This window comes from Salvia miltiorrhiza, chromosome 3, assembly GCF_028751815.1.
Source record: "Salvia miltiorrhiza cultivar Shanhuang (shh) chromosome 3, IMPLAD_Smil_shh, whole genome shotgun sequence".
Classification (NCBI taxonomy): Eukaryota; Viridiplantae; Streptophyta; class Magnoliopsida; order Lamiales; family Lamiaceae; genus Salvia; species Salvia miltiorrhiza.
This window is the reverse complement of record NC_080389.1, coordinates 10,708,676-10,722,213: the sequence shown is the minus strand read 5'-3', so window position 1 is coordinate 10,722,213 and position 13,538 is coordinate 10,708,676. Positions and strand designations below refer to the sequence as shown.

The following is a 13,538-nucleotide window of genomic DNA, read 5'->3' as shown; positions in this document are numbered from 1 at the left end:
AAATAGTCTATGAAAGACAGCATAAAACTTAATTAATATCATTAATCAAGTTATACATCATATGAAACCATTCTCTTAAGACTCAAAGTATGACATAACATACTATAACATCAACAACATCTTGCAGCGGAAAGTAGCTAGACATATGTATGAAGACATATTCTAGACAGGTTAACTATTTATTAACAACCCTGGAGACTCCGCTCATTGCAGCACCATCATCACATCAGCTCAACCTGCACATTTAGAAAACATATGCAGGGCTGAGTACAAAAGCACTCAGTGGGCACGTATGCCTAGGTATAAAAATACATGCTTCAAAACTGTAAATTGTCATGCCATCATAAACAGTACAGCAAGGGAGTTTTTCGCTAAAAAGGCCCAAGCTTACTAAGTTCATTTGTGATTCTTAAAGTTCGTCTGCAGACTAAGTTCTCTTGTAATCTATCATATCTGGAACTGTGTGCCGGAGAGGTGGCCACCTCTCACGGTCACTTGACCGGCCAACCCGCTAGATGACTCACGGTCACTGGTGTACACTAGCCCTGGCAGGATAGCTATCAACTGCTCAGGACCCGAATTCGATTGCATCATTGGCAAAGCCAAAGCAGATAGATATCATACTAAAATTGAAACATTTTATGCCAAGACAATAGTTGAAATAACTTTAACTCAAAGATTTTGTCATGAAATAACTTGCTTGAACGTAACATTTAAACTCATTTGATATATATGAAACTGAAATTAACAGTTAGATCATCTCATGCATTCATTCGTATAAGAGGCCTACGACACGCAGGGGATCTCTATATACGTATAGTAAAAGTAATGCCCACCTGATTGCAGTGTTTTGCTACTTAAGACAATGATTCTCTTTCCTTAGCGCGATAGGTTACTCAGACGCTTTTGTTTATTTGAACCTTTAATAACACGAAAACATGTGTTCGAGTGAATAATAGAAAAGATAACAACAAATGCAGTGAATCACTATTCACTCATTTCTCTAACTACCCATATTTCCTTAAACGACTATATCTAACTCATATACAATCGTTCTTCCTTTATCAAAATACTTCATGTACCTTTGAGGATGTAGGAAATTCCATTTTATATTATTCATTTATTTATCTATTATAAATAAAGAATAATTCTATAAACATAAAACGTTTTCCTTTTCCCCATTTAATAATGTCAATCACCAATATATATATATATATATATATATATATATACAACAATAGCTCATTTATAAACTAAAAGTGATATTTTATCAACAATAAAACTTTAAAATTCTTAATAGGAATTATTTTGAATCATTTCCATCTCAACAAAACTGTATAGATTCAACTTCAACTAATAAACTGCTTTTACTCCGAACTCGTATGGAGTCGAATTTTATATCAATAGAAACCTCTTTGAGTCTAGTTTAATTGAAAAAAAAGTGTGTTGAAAAACTCCAAGTAGTTTAAGAGATATAGCGATTTTCCCATCGCCTACCAGATTCGGCAGTTTCTGCCAACTGAAAGTCCAGATTTTTGAAAAAATAGCAAACGTTACCGGAATAACCTCAACTTTTATATGCAGATATCTAACACATATATCTTCATACAATAAAAATTTGAGAGTTAAATATCAACATATGGTTACTGAAATAATTAACCTAATCATCTGCCTCACGACAGTTTCAGCAGATACTGACAGTAGACTTCTCAAATTTTAAAAGGGTAGTAAACGAAGTTCAAATAACATGAAACTTTGTAAAAATATTCACCACACTCCCATCTATACCCCAGAAATTTCCCATAATATAATAGAAACGGGAATGCATTGAAATAAGGGCGTCAACTTACCCTTGTCCAAGTGAGCACTAATGGAAGTTGTTCGCCGGGGGTTTTTCTGGTCGTCGTTCCGCTATGGTGTTTAGCCGCGAAGGTCTACGACTTAGTCTTCCTCGTGCGAGGTAGATCAGGCTACACAACGGTGGTTTCTCGATCCTTTTTCGTCGTAAGGATAGTGAGAAACGAAAGCCGTAAGTTGGCCGGTGGCTAAGTCGGGAATTCGACGTTGGCCTCCGAAGGATATTGTGGCCTTTGGTCGGGAAAATATAGAGAAGGTTTCGGCCTTTCGATTGTTGGGTTTGGTAGCCTGAAGATGGAGGAACGAGTACACGTTCTCGGTTCAGAGCCTAGTGACCGGTCGGCGAATAAACGGTCCAGCGAAGGGAGCTCACTTGAGCTTAAAAGTATGAAGCTTGGTTCTTGAATCTAAAATATGGAATCTGAGTTTTTTTCTTGGCGAGAGAGTGTTGTGTGGGATGAAGGAGGACTTTGGCTGATGAGATAAAGAGTGAACCTTCTACTTCTTGCGAGAATGGGGTGAGTGAAATTGTGGGAGAGGTGGTGAATAATGAAATGTTGCTGCAAGCTCAATTTATAGGCAAACTTAGCCGTAATAGTTGAAGACAATGGCAGTAATAGTTGAAAACAATGCATCAACTTTTGACAATGAGATTATTAGTTGAAAACAATGCATCAACTTTTGACAATGAGATTATTTGCCGTAAATGCATGGAAATGGCAAGAGCTGTGAATAGTAGCCTATGTGCTAGCCCATTTGACCAACAGCAAGAATAGATTTGCTGTCGTGTAGTTCAGTTTGGAGGGGAGTTGGAAGGAAAGTCAGCTGCAAATCTACACTTTTGAAAAAAAAATAAGATTTGCTAGAAATCTGCAAATCTTTGAAGTCAGAAATCTTGAATTGGAGGGGAAGGTTGAGCATGCAATCTTTGAAAATTTTGTTTCTTTCGTGATCTTCTTTTCCTCATATCTTGGCTTTTTGGATTGCATGGATGTTGGGAAATTATATGCGATTTCCCTCTAACCAGATATGCGAGAGCGAAATAAATGCGGAAAAATAAAGACACAAATTTGATAACGGAGTTCGGCCAATTATGCCTACGTCTCCGGAGCTGCTGCAGATATATTTAAAGGGAGAAAAAAGCACAGTGTTTACAACACTCACAACACTCAACTCACAACCCGTTATACCCCGTGAAAATTACTATCTAATTTTCACTATTCACGAATTTCACTATTCGCGACTGTCACTTGAACAGTACTTCACTTTAATTTGTTGACGTGAAAATTAAAACATTGCTTATTATTAAAAAATAGAGAATTATTTTAATTAACTTTAAATGAGCTATATATCTTTTTTATTTTTTGAGGCAAAATATGTAGATTATATTAAATCACGATGCACAATATCTTTTAGTTGGATAGATAAATCTGACTTTTAGATTATTACACCATCATTTCAAGTAGCGTAAACAGTGAGCTATCTTAATTGATCCATTTATTAAAGAGGTGGTTTTGGGTACAATCGGATGTACCACACAATTGGCTTACATGATGCAACTTGCATTCGTACTCAGAATAGTGTCATTTACACAATTTAGGTCAGGATATGAAATTGGGTTAGAGTCTGAGTACAAGTGCAACCCGATTGCACTCAAATTTTTGTGTTTATTAAATTGTATGGTGTATATATCATATGTTTCGTTTTCATTGGAAACCACACCATCCTCGTTTCTCACCCTCTCGCTAATCCTAACCTCACTCACCACATACATTATATATATTTTTTTGACACTTGGGGAGGGGGAACGGTGGTGATCCCTAGACCCCACTGTTCGCATACAAAAGTTCGCACCGCTTGATATTCCTTTGAGAACCTCACGACATATATTATTAAAGTAGGATTCCACACTTCCATCTTTGCTTAGTCCAACAAAAGTTAACTATTTCTCCTAAAAACATCACCACTTACACACCCAAAAGCTCCAAACCTAAAATTAAAAACGAAAAAAAAAAAAAAAATCTTGAAGTGATGATGAACTCAGGTAGCTTCAAAATCATAATGTTTCCATGGTTAGCCCACGGCCACATCTTCCCGTTTCTCCAACTCGCCAAGAAACTGTTGATGAAGAAAAGCTTCCACATCTACATCTGCTCAACCGCCATTAATCTCACCTCCATCAACGATTTCATCGCTGCGAATTCCCTCCAAAGCTCCATTGAAGCAGTCGAGCTCCACCTCCACCCGCACCCTGACCTCCCTCCTCACCTCCACACCACCAGAAACCTCCCAACACATCTCAACTTCTCTCTCCACAGAGCCTTCCAGACATCCAAATCCAGCTTCTCTCACATCCTCGCCGCCCTCCGCCCCGACCTCATCATCTTCGACGTCTTCCAGCCCTGGGCCGCCGCGCTCGGCGTCCCCGCCGTCCACTTCGCCCTGCTCGGAGCCGCCACGAGAGCGTTCACCTACCACCACTACGTCGACGGCGCCGCGGCGTTCCCGTTTCCGGAGCTGCGCTGCGACGAGGGCGAGAGGAGAAGCCTCGACGAACTCGTGGAATTCCTCAGCGCGAACGTCTTCGATTCCAATCCGGATTTTGTTTTCGCGAATTACAAGGCGTCCGCGGAGGTCGTGCTGATGAAGACGTGCAGATCTGTTGAAGGAAAGTACGTTGACTACGTGGAATTTGTGAGCGGGAAGAGAATCCTCACCGTCGGCGCGCTAGTAGATCACGCGGCGGAGGCGGTGGCGGAGGCGGAGAGCTCGCCGATCATGGAATGGCTTAGCAGAAACCCTAGAAATTCGACGGTTTACATCTGTTTCGGCAGCGAGTGTTTGTTATCGGAGGGAGAAATCGCTGAGATAGCCAAGGGGCTCTCTCTCTGCAAATCTAGGTTTCTATGGATTCTGCCGTCTCCATCGGCGGAGCTCCTCCCGCCGGAATTTGAGGCAAAGGTGGGGGAAAGGGGGATGGTGGTGGCGGGGTGGGCGCCGCAGGCGAGAATATTAGGGCACTCTAGCATTGCGGCGTTTGTGAGCCACTGTGGGTGGAGTTCGTTGAATGAGAGCGTTTTTCACGGCGTGCCGGTGGTGGCGATGCCGATGAAGTACAATATGTTTGTGGATGCGAAGATGCTGGTGGCTGCGGGGGTGTGTGTGGAGGTGCGGAGGGGTGGGGGTGGGGGGTATGAGGGGGCGGCAATTGCGGTGGCGATTGATGGTGCGGTGTTTGGGAGGGCTGCGGAGGAGTTGCGGTGTAGAGCGAGAGAGATGAGTGAGAAGATGAGAGAGGAAGAGGGCGCCGGAGAGATCGATGAGGCGGCGGAGCTTCTATGGCGGATTTGTTGCAATAATAAGCCCACTCCTTGAATTCCCTCAAAAAAAAAAGCCCACTTCTTGAATCTTGCACTATTCCGTCCACACAAAATAGTCGTAATACACGGGACAACACGAGTTTTAATAAAAATAGTTATTATATTGTAAGTGGAGAAAAGATTCACTTAAAAAATAATGTTTATAATTATAATTAATTGTATTGAGAGTAAAGAATAGTGCTCACCATGTAATAGATAGTTTCCAAATATGGAAATAGATTTATTTTTGTGGACATCCCAAAATGACAAAAATAGATTATTTTTTATGGATGGAGTGAGTATATGTTAATGTAAGTAAATAATTTCACAACACAATATATGTATTTTTTTTCTTAGAAATACAAGATACATGTATTATATTTTGATTAATCAAATAATAGTTACATTATTATAAATTAAATTAAATATCTAAATAAATATAAATTAAATTCAAGATTCAATAAAAATTTAATCCAATACGCCAACGGTGGGTCATATTTTATACGAAGTGTTGGCAAAATACAAATGTGTTGAGCACTAAAGAGTACATTTTGAAATAATAAAAAATGAGCATTTAGCCATAGAATATGTAACTATTTATGTTAGTGTCCATGTCTTATTTGCAAATTCGTTTTAAAAATAATTTTAAATTTAAATTTATTATATTTTAAAAAAAAAATTGCTAGAGTTCATCAATCTAGTTAGAGTTTATAATTGTTTTTGAATTAATTATTATAAGGTTAATTAATTTAAAATTAAGATATATTTAAAAAAATTAGAGATAAATATTAATTAAAGTTCATTATATAATATTTTTTTCAATAAATAGTTACATATATATAATAATGAAATTAATAGTGCGATGTGGTCCTGTGGATGATGAAAACCGGGACACAACAATAAATCGTGGCCCGTGGAATTAATGATCTTATATAATTGATCGGATCTTAATCATTTTATATATATGGTTTGTTTGTTTTATTATTGGTCCCCTAGTTTGAAAAAGACTAGGTGTTACTATAAATTAAAAAAAAGAATCCAATAAATATATAGAAGGTGAAATTAAGTAAAAAGCCTATAAAAGTTTCAAGGGCAAAGGGAATTAAAAACTATTATAAAAAGATATTGAAAAGATGAAAAGAAAAGTATACACTTACACTCGAAAATAAACGTATAATTTACCAACAAATAACTACAATACAATCATGATCATAATTAAATCTTCAAATAAAGAGGACTTAATTAGTTTTTGTTGTGAAGGTTAAAGATTGCAAGTTGCAACGACCACCAAAATTTCTCGAATACATCGCAAACCTTCCGCCATTGGACGTGTGAATTCCCTTCCCGGCCGATGAGGCCGACGGCCACGGCGGCACCGAAGCTCGAAAATAGTAACGCCGTCGTCACTAAATCGGAAACCACCACCACCACCACATGGTACCACACGGTCCACACTCTTGGTATAGCATTTGCCACCACAAAGTGCCTATGATATATAGTAAGGTTCGAGAAGTTTAAAATATTTATTTTTCTAATAAAAAAATATTTGGAGTAGTTTCAATACTTTTATAACAAAAAAATATTTGCAACGTTTATAAATAATATACTTTGCTTTATGGTTAATTACATCTAAATACATAAATTTTCATCGAATTTTTAATTTTGTACATAAATTAAAAAAGAAAATAGATGAGATCATCTGTCCCCAAGTGTTTCACTCTTAATATCTCTATTTTATAGTATATGTTTATTATAAAAATAAAAAACATTATTATATAATAAACTCTAATTAATATTTATCATTAAAAATTAAAATTAAAGTAATTGAATGTACGTGTGTTGGCATAACGATAGGAGGTTAATGCCCAAGACCTGAGGTCTTGGGTTCGAGTTCTCCTCCGCGCGGTCTTTGAATTTATATATTTACTTATGTAATTTATCAAAAAAATATATTAAAATAATTGAATGAGTGAACCCTAGTTAATTATTTTAAAATTATATTAATACATAATAAATTAAAATTGAAGAATAAATTAAAAATTATAATAAATTGATAGTGGGATACGGTAAATTGTGTGACAGAAGATCTCATCCGAAAAATATATATATATATGCCTCCAAATTCAAGAATATTAAATTGTTTTGATGGTCGCCTCACACATGAAAATGCACTTACTTGCCACTAATAATGTAGTTGGATGTACACCACTTCAGCGAGTCACATTAATCCCACTAATTTTCCACTTCAACTAACCACAATAGCTTGATCTACTTTCCGAATCAATCCTCCATTTTCCTTAGCTTCTCTGCTTTCGTTTTTCTGAAATAGGATTCCAAAAGTCTTCTGTTACAATGGAAAATATAAAAGCAGTAGTTGGTGGCTTAGACAGTTGAAATCTTTCTATATATTATTATAATAAATTTATTACTCCAGGATGCACGTTTGCACGTTCACCCCACATGCATCCTGCATGCTTTTCTCAAGAAACAAGATGTTGACTAATTGTTTCTGATTGTAAGAAACAAGTAAATATCGATCTTAGGACCAAAACATATTATTTTTTATTTTACTTCTTAAATATTGAATCTTCGCAAGCAATGGCTGTCCAACTTGGCAACTTGATTAGGAAATGCTACATGTGAAAAGATTACTTAGGATGCATTTACTTTAGTTGTAAAACTCAGGTAAAAATTACAACGAAAATATAAGTTTGTGTATTTTTTACCTTAATTGAAAGTTCAGGTGAAAATTGTAATTTTTACCAAAAATAAACTGGGTCTAGATCCCCAAAAATTTGGGACCCTATGCAGCAACGCATTTGAGCATATGGTCAGCTATGGGCATGCTTATGGTGTGTAAAGAGGCTGCCTTTTCAAATAATATCATTATAATCAACATTCTACTGCTGAAATGAAAATTTTATTGAAAAGAAAGAAAGAAAAGTTGTTACAAAACCGGTGTAACGAAAAGCAGTACAGCAAGGGACCAATGTAAGGCGCAACACTACCTAACGAAAAACCAAAAAACAAAACCACAGTTCAGGGGGACGGGAAATTCGCCGCCACAGATTACGGCCAAACCAAAACCCATCGGCGAGTCGTCCCCGTAAGCCGGAAGAAACACAGCTCAAGCACAAAAGAGCCAACAACAAAACCCGAGGGGGCAGCATAATCAACATTCTACACATTCATTAATATTTGATAGAATGAAAATGAAACTAATTAGGGTGCGTTCTCTTTGGTTGTAAATTTATCATGAGAAAATGAAGGATAAACAAAATTTCATACTTTAAATCCTTCTTTTATTTTCTTACATTTCCTACTTGACCCTTGCTCATTCCTCATTTACACTACAAAGGAGGAATAATATTATCCCTCCAAAAATTGTGTGATAATATTATCTCTCATTTGTAGTGTAAATGAGAAATGAGTAAGGGTCAAGTAGAAAAATGAAAAAAGAAAGGAAGAATTAAAATGGTGAAATTTTGTTTATCCTTCATTTTCTCATGATAAATTTACAACCAAAGAGAACGCACCCTTAATGTACGTATATTTCCAATAGCACAAGCGTCACAAAACTGATGTACTTTTTTGCAGTGAGAATAAGACAATGGCTATGGGGTGAGAATGAAACAATGATTCAAACGCTGACCATAATTGTCGCAGCTAAATGTCATTTACAAACACAAGAACAGAGGGGAAAAAATAGGAAGAAAAACTAGAGAATATTCAAATTAATGCCAACAAGCAAAATGTATCAATAATGCAGATAACTGTATTTAAGAATTGATATTCACAATACTTATATCGGAGATCAAGTCTGAATTCCTCATCTTTGTTGCAATGCTTTTGGTTGTCACCATCTTTAACTCCTTCAGATGGTTCATCAACCCAATCGCTTTCGGGAGGGTATCCAGATATGGACAATCCTGGATTTCTAATTTCTTGAGCCAATACATTGCATCTTTTCCACATTGTACATTTCTTAGATTCCACAACTCTTCGATACACAAGACTTCGAGACCAGGGAATTCATTATCCAAAATCACCATTTCTAAACCAACGTATGCATTCCGCAATTTGAGGTACTCTAGTGTCTTTAACTTCGCTAGTAGTGGCATGGGGTCTTCATCAAGATAGCTATTAACTAACGTCAAGTATCTAATATTTGGAGGGAGATTAGTTGGTAACCTGGCAAGGAGTCCATCCAATTTGAGTGTACGAACACTTTGTAGAATACGAAGCTCGTCCAAACAAGGCATGCTTCTGAAACGATACCCTCTTAAGATTAGGTGTTTAAGCTTCTTCAAGTCAGCCAATGATGTCATCATCTTGCTCACATCTGAGTTTCCATCCAATCCTTCTATGCCCAATTTCTTAAGACGAAATAACAGTCTTAAGCGCGAGAGACCATATGTCCAATTATCAACTGAGATGTAAGTTAAGGTCTCCAGATGCTGTAGGTCGTCTATCTTCAAAGGCTTTTGGCAAATCACATCTGACATGTAGAGGTGGCGAAGCTTATATATTTTCCATATAATATCTGGAACCTCCACCATAAAGTTCTGAGCTATGTCAAGAACCTCAAGCTTTTTCAAGCACCCCAGGGACTGTGGCAGCTCTTTCATGTAATTATTTCTCAACCCCAAGTATCTTAATTCCATAAATGTGACGATAGTTTCCGGTATAATCTTCAACCCAAAATCTTCCAAGTCAAGTATCTTAAGTAGTTCAAAGCTCTTCCAGTAGGACAGACTAGTGTCAAAGTAGCCACCTCCATGGAAGATGAGAGAAACAAGATGTTTATCTTGATCCGTCGAGTAGTTGAACTTCTCTCTGCTACAAATGATAACACGATGTTGACAAGGACTCTCAGAGGGCCTATTATTTCCATTATTCCTGAGGATCTCAAAACCTAGTTTTTCCTCTGCTTTTGGATGGATAGCATGTGTAGCAGAGCATTCATTCGATACTCCGTGCTCTTTTCCTTGACATCAATAACAGATTCATTGATTAAACCATCTAAATATGATTTACATTTATATGCTGAATCCACTACTCCTCCTGCAACCCATATCTGTTTCAACTTTTCTTTCCTCAAAGTTGTGCTTTCCTTAAAGAAGGCCATACACAAGAAACACGACTCCAGCTTGGGATCCAATTGAAGATAAAATGGTTCCAATAACTTGAGCATTGAACCAAAATCAACTGATTCAAGAAGTTGTTCCCATTCAATCCCCTCTGAGACTTTCTTTTCTGCTAACTGCTTTCCCACCTCTTTTATAGCTAATGGCAGACCGTCACATTTTCTCAACATTTGTTTTCCCATATGCTCCAAGGACTTCGGGAATTTGTGCTCACCTGTCAACCTATTCCCATGGTTTATTGTTTTCAAAAACAATTGCCAGCTCTTCTCAGCATCCAAAGGTTTCATCTGATGAACATTTTCATCGCGTACATATATGTCGACATGCATCATGTGACTTGTGAGCAGCAATCTACTTCCATTCCCTGCTTAGATAAGAACAATACAAAAAGGAAGAGTCAGAAGGCTACTGAGTCTGGAAATTTATATTGTTAGATATGTATTTTTTTTTTAATAAAAAAAGCCATTGGACTCTAATAATATTTGGAATTTATTTATGAGACTTCAAAATTTAATTATAAAAACTTAATATTTTGAACCAGGACTTATGTTAAAGTATATGTTAAAAACTTAATAAAAACTTAACACGACTAGATCATAAGCAGAATTATGATTATATATACATACATCCTTCTGGAAGAATTTGCAAGAAAGACTTCAAGTGCATCTGTTTGGGTACGTCGTCGAGAACTACAAAATATCGTGTTCCTTTCAAGTGTTGATAAAGCATATCTCGGAGACTCTCGTTGTCCATATTCTCCAATAAGGAAGATGAATGGAGATTCTGAGGATCTTCTACCTGTTGTATTAGTTTGATAAGTAGCTCTTTAATAGTGAAGTGAGCAGAATTAGATACCCAAGCACGAGGCTCGAAGTGCTGAATGATGGTTGGATGGTTGTATATCTTTCTCGCAAGAGCTGTCTTTCCAATACCACTCATCCCTTTGATAAGAACAATCCAACTGTTGTATCCTTTCCCACCAATAATCTTTGTGCGAAGCAAGCATTTCCACATCTTCCCCCAAGCCCACCACATCTACATCATCATCAACATTTTCTAATGATCTCATCTCCGCCCCATCATCTCCCAGTTTAAGCATCTGCTTTTTGATCTCTCCAATCCAACTATGGATGGACTCATAGTACATATAAACGGTATTGCGTTTCTTGGAAAGGTGGAGGGCATAGTCAGCTACGTCGACAAGGTCAGATACCAAAAAATTTAGGGTTCTCCCCTCTTCCAATTTCTTATCCCTCACAATATCCAGAATCTCTCTCACCTCTTTGATTACCCTTCTCATTTCCTCATTTGTTTCGTGCTCTCGATAATTAATGTCCAGCTTCTGTATCACCGATAAGAGGAGCGCCTCCGACATACTTCTGCTTGGAACAAATTAACTATCATAATAGGCAATTTAACAGCATTAGTAGCTAGGAAATAACAAATTCCAACAAATCGATAAATTATTAGCATAGAAAAAAATGATTTTGGATTTAATAGAATTTACTCAAGGGAAAGATTTCAAAAATTTGACTCTAAGAGTGAAAAAAAAGTATATATTCACCAATTTTTCATCATTTTCATATGTTTACTATGATGGAAAATTTTCTCCTAGCAGGGTGGAATATTTTTCTCGGGCAGCTCCTTATTAGTATAGAAGAAAAATGATTTTGGATTGAAAGAATTCACTTCAGAAATCTGACTCTATATAAGAACATCATAATCATGTGAATTTTAAAACGATCAACTCTAAGTAGAATAAAATTAACTACTTGTGTTTCTTCTCATCTTTCCTACTCAGTTCTCCTTTTTCCTCAACTTCACCAGCGTGTGTTTTGATTAGTAGATTGAAATTGAAAAGTCATCAACTAAAATTGAAATTAAACTCTATAAAACAAGAATGTTGCATATTATATATTTTTCATACGGGAAAAAGAACAACGTAGGTATACAATTAATTGAAAAATCGAAAAAAAAATTGAGTTTCAAATGCCCAAACACAAACTGAACAGTTTGAAAATAACCCAATTGATAACACGTTTCCCCTCCATTCATTAGATAATGGGAAAGGATTATTCATCCTTCAAAACAAACACAATTAAACAGTTCAACACAAACACAAACATTAAACAGTTAAACATTTTCAATTGATACAACTAATTTTGATTCCAATTTGACAATAGCAAATAAGCAAGAATTGTAAATTTGTATTGGATTGAGTAAACCTGAGTTAAGATAACATACCTGGGCTGCCGGTGACGGATCAACTAATGTGCGGCGCTGCAGAATCCGGCGGTGTTTAATGTGAATTTTGAATTTCGTTTGAGTAGAATTAGGGATTTTGAATTTTCCAGTTGAAGAAGCCAAATAATGTGCATATTTAACAACCACTAATAAAATAATAACATCACGAGCTTAAATCGAGCCAGCTGAAGTGTTGACTTATTGTTTCACGCATAAAATTTTGTAGGGATAAAAAACAAGTTTGAAAGATATTTAAATAGGGTGATTTTAAACACAGCCTCCAATTTTATCATTATAGCCTCTTATTTTTAAAAAATAATAAAAATAATTATTAATATACTATTTTACCCCTATAGCCCCATTTAAAATTTATAATAAATTTATGAAAAACTTAATAAGTACATTTCAACGAATCTCAACTAATCAACTCAAACTCCAAAATCAAAAATGAAGAATCCATTAATGAAAAGTTGCTGTACAGATTAATGCAAAAAAAAAAAAAGAGTAGAACATATGCTATAGACTGAATACAAATGCCAATACGTTGTTGCTAAACAGCTGAGGCTGTTGATGATACAAGCTCAAGTAATCAATCCATCTACTCACTCTTCAAAAATTTCGACTGACGTCCCCTCTCTGAAATTTCTGGGCTAAACGCACCTGCTTCTCTCTCTCACTCTCACTCTCACTCTCACTCTATTCGTTTGATGAATTTTGAATTTTGAAATGCACTGGCTTCATTTGATGATTATTTGGAGGATAATCCCAAGGTTTTTAAGGCCATATTTCCAGATAAGCGTAGAAGCCACCAAATAAATCAATGAGGTTTCCTTTCTCAATTTGTTTGTTACTTTGCCTTTTATTGAAGTATGCAACTCAAAGCTAAGGATCCAGCCTCTGCCACGTCACTATATCTTTAGATAGTTGTTAT

General features: G+C 36.4%; 2 protein-coding genes across 5 annotated transcripts; one reads left to right on the top strand and one right to left on the bottom strand.

Moving 5' to 3' along the window:
* The first annotated feature begins 3,640 nt into the window (after positions 1–3,640).
* LOC131017559 (UDP-glucosyltransferase 29-like) lies at positions 3,641–5,507 on the top strand. Its single transcript, XM_057946355.1, has one exon. It carries the CDS (start codon positions 3,889–3,891, stop codon positions 5,230–5,232), a length of 1,344 nt encoding a protein of 447 aa, XP_057802338.1. The 5' UTR covers positions 3,641–3,888; the 3' UTR covers positions 5,233–5,507.
* A 3,331-nt stretch (positions 5,508–8,838) lies between these two features.
* LOC131017584 (disease resistance RPP8-like protein 3) lies at positions 8,839–12,829 on the bottom strand. 4 transcript variants are annotated; one of them, XM_057946390.1, is made up of 3 exons: positions 12,608–12,829; positions 10,990–11,760; positions 8,839–10,727 (listed from the first exon to the last, which is right to left on the bottom strand). In XM_057946390.1, exons 2-3 carry the CDS (start codon positions 11,396–11,398, stop codon positions 10,132–10,134), a joined length of 1,005 nt encoding a protein of 334 aa, XP_057802373.1. In that variant the 5' UTR covers positions 11,399–11,760; positions 12,608–12,829; the 3' UTR covers positions 8,839–10,131. The 4 variants fall into 4 exon arrangements, with proteins under 4 accessions (XP_057802373.1, XP_057802369.1, XP_057802370.1 ...); XM_057946386.1 differs by having other exon boundaries at positions 8,839–10,730; positions 12,608–12,823; XM_057946387.1 differs by having other exon boundaries at positions 8,839–10,730; positions 10,990–11,742; positions 12,608–12,823.
* Between the last annotated feature and the right edge of the window lie 709 nt (positions 12,830–13,538).

Bases quoted from the DNA above. Each gene is read 5' to 3' on its own strand.
- LOC131017584 (XM_057946386.1), bottom strand. From the start codon at position 11,398: ATGTGGTGGGCTTGGGGGAAGATGTGGAAATGCTTGCTTCGCACAAAG. The intron at 10,731-10,989 runs GTATGTATATAT...TTCTTATCTAAG, and splicing joins GCAAATTCTTCCAGAAGGAT to CAGGGAATGGAAGTAGATTG.
- LOC131017559 (XM_057946355.1), top strand. From the start codon at position 3,889: ATGATGAACTCAGGTAGCTTCAAAATCATAATGTTTCCATGGTTAGCC.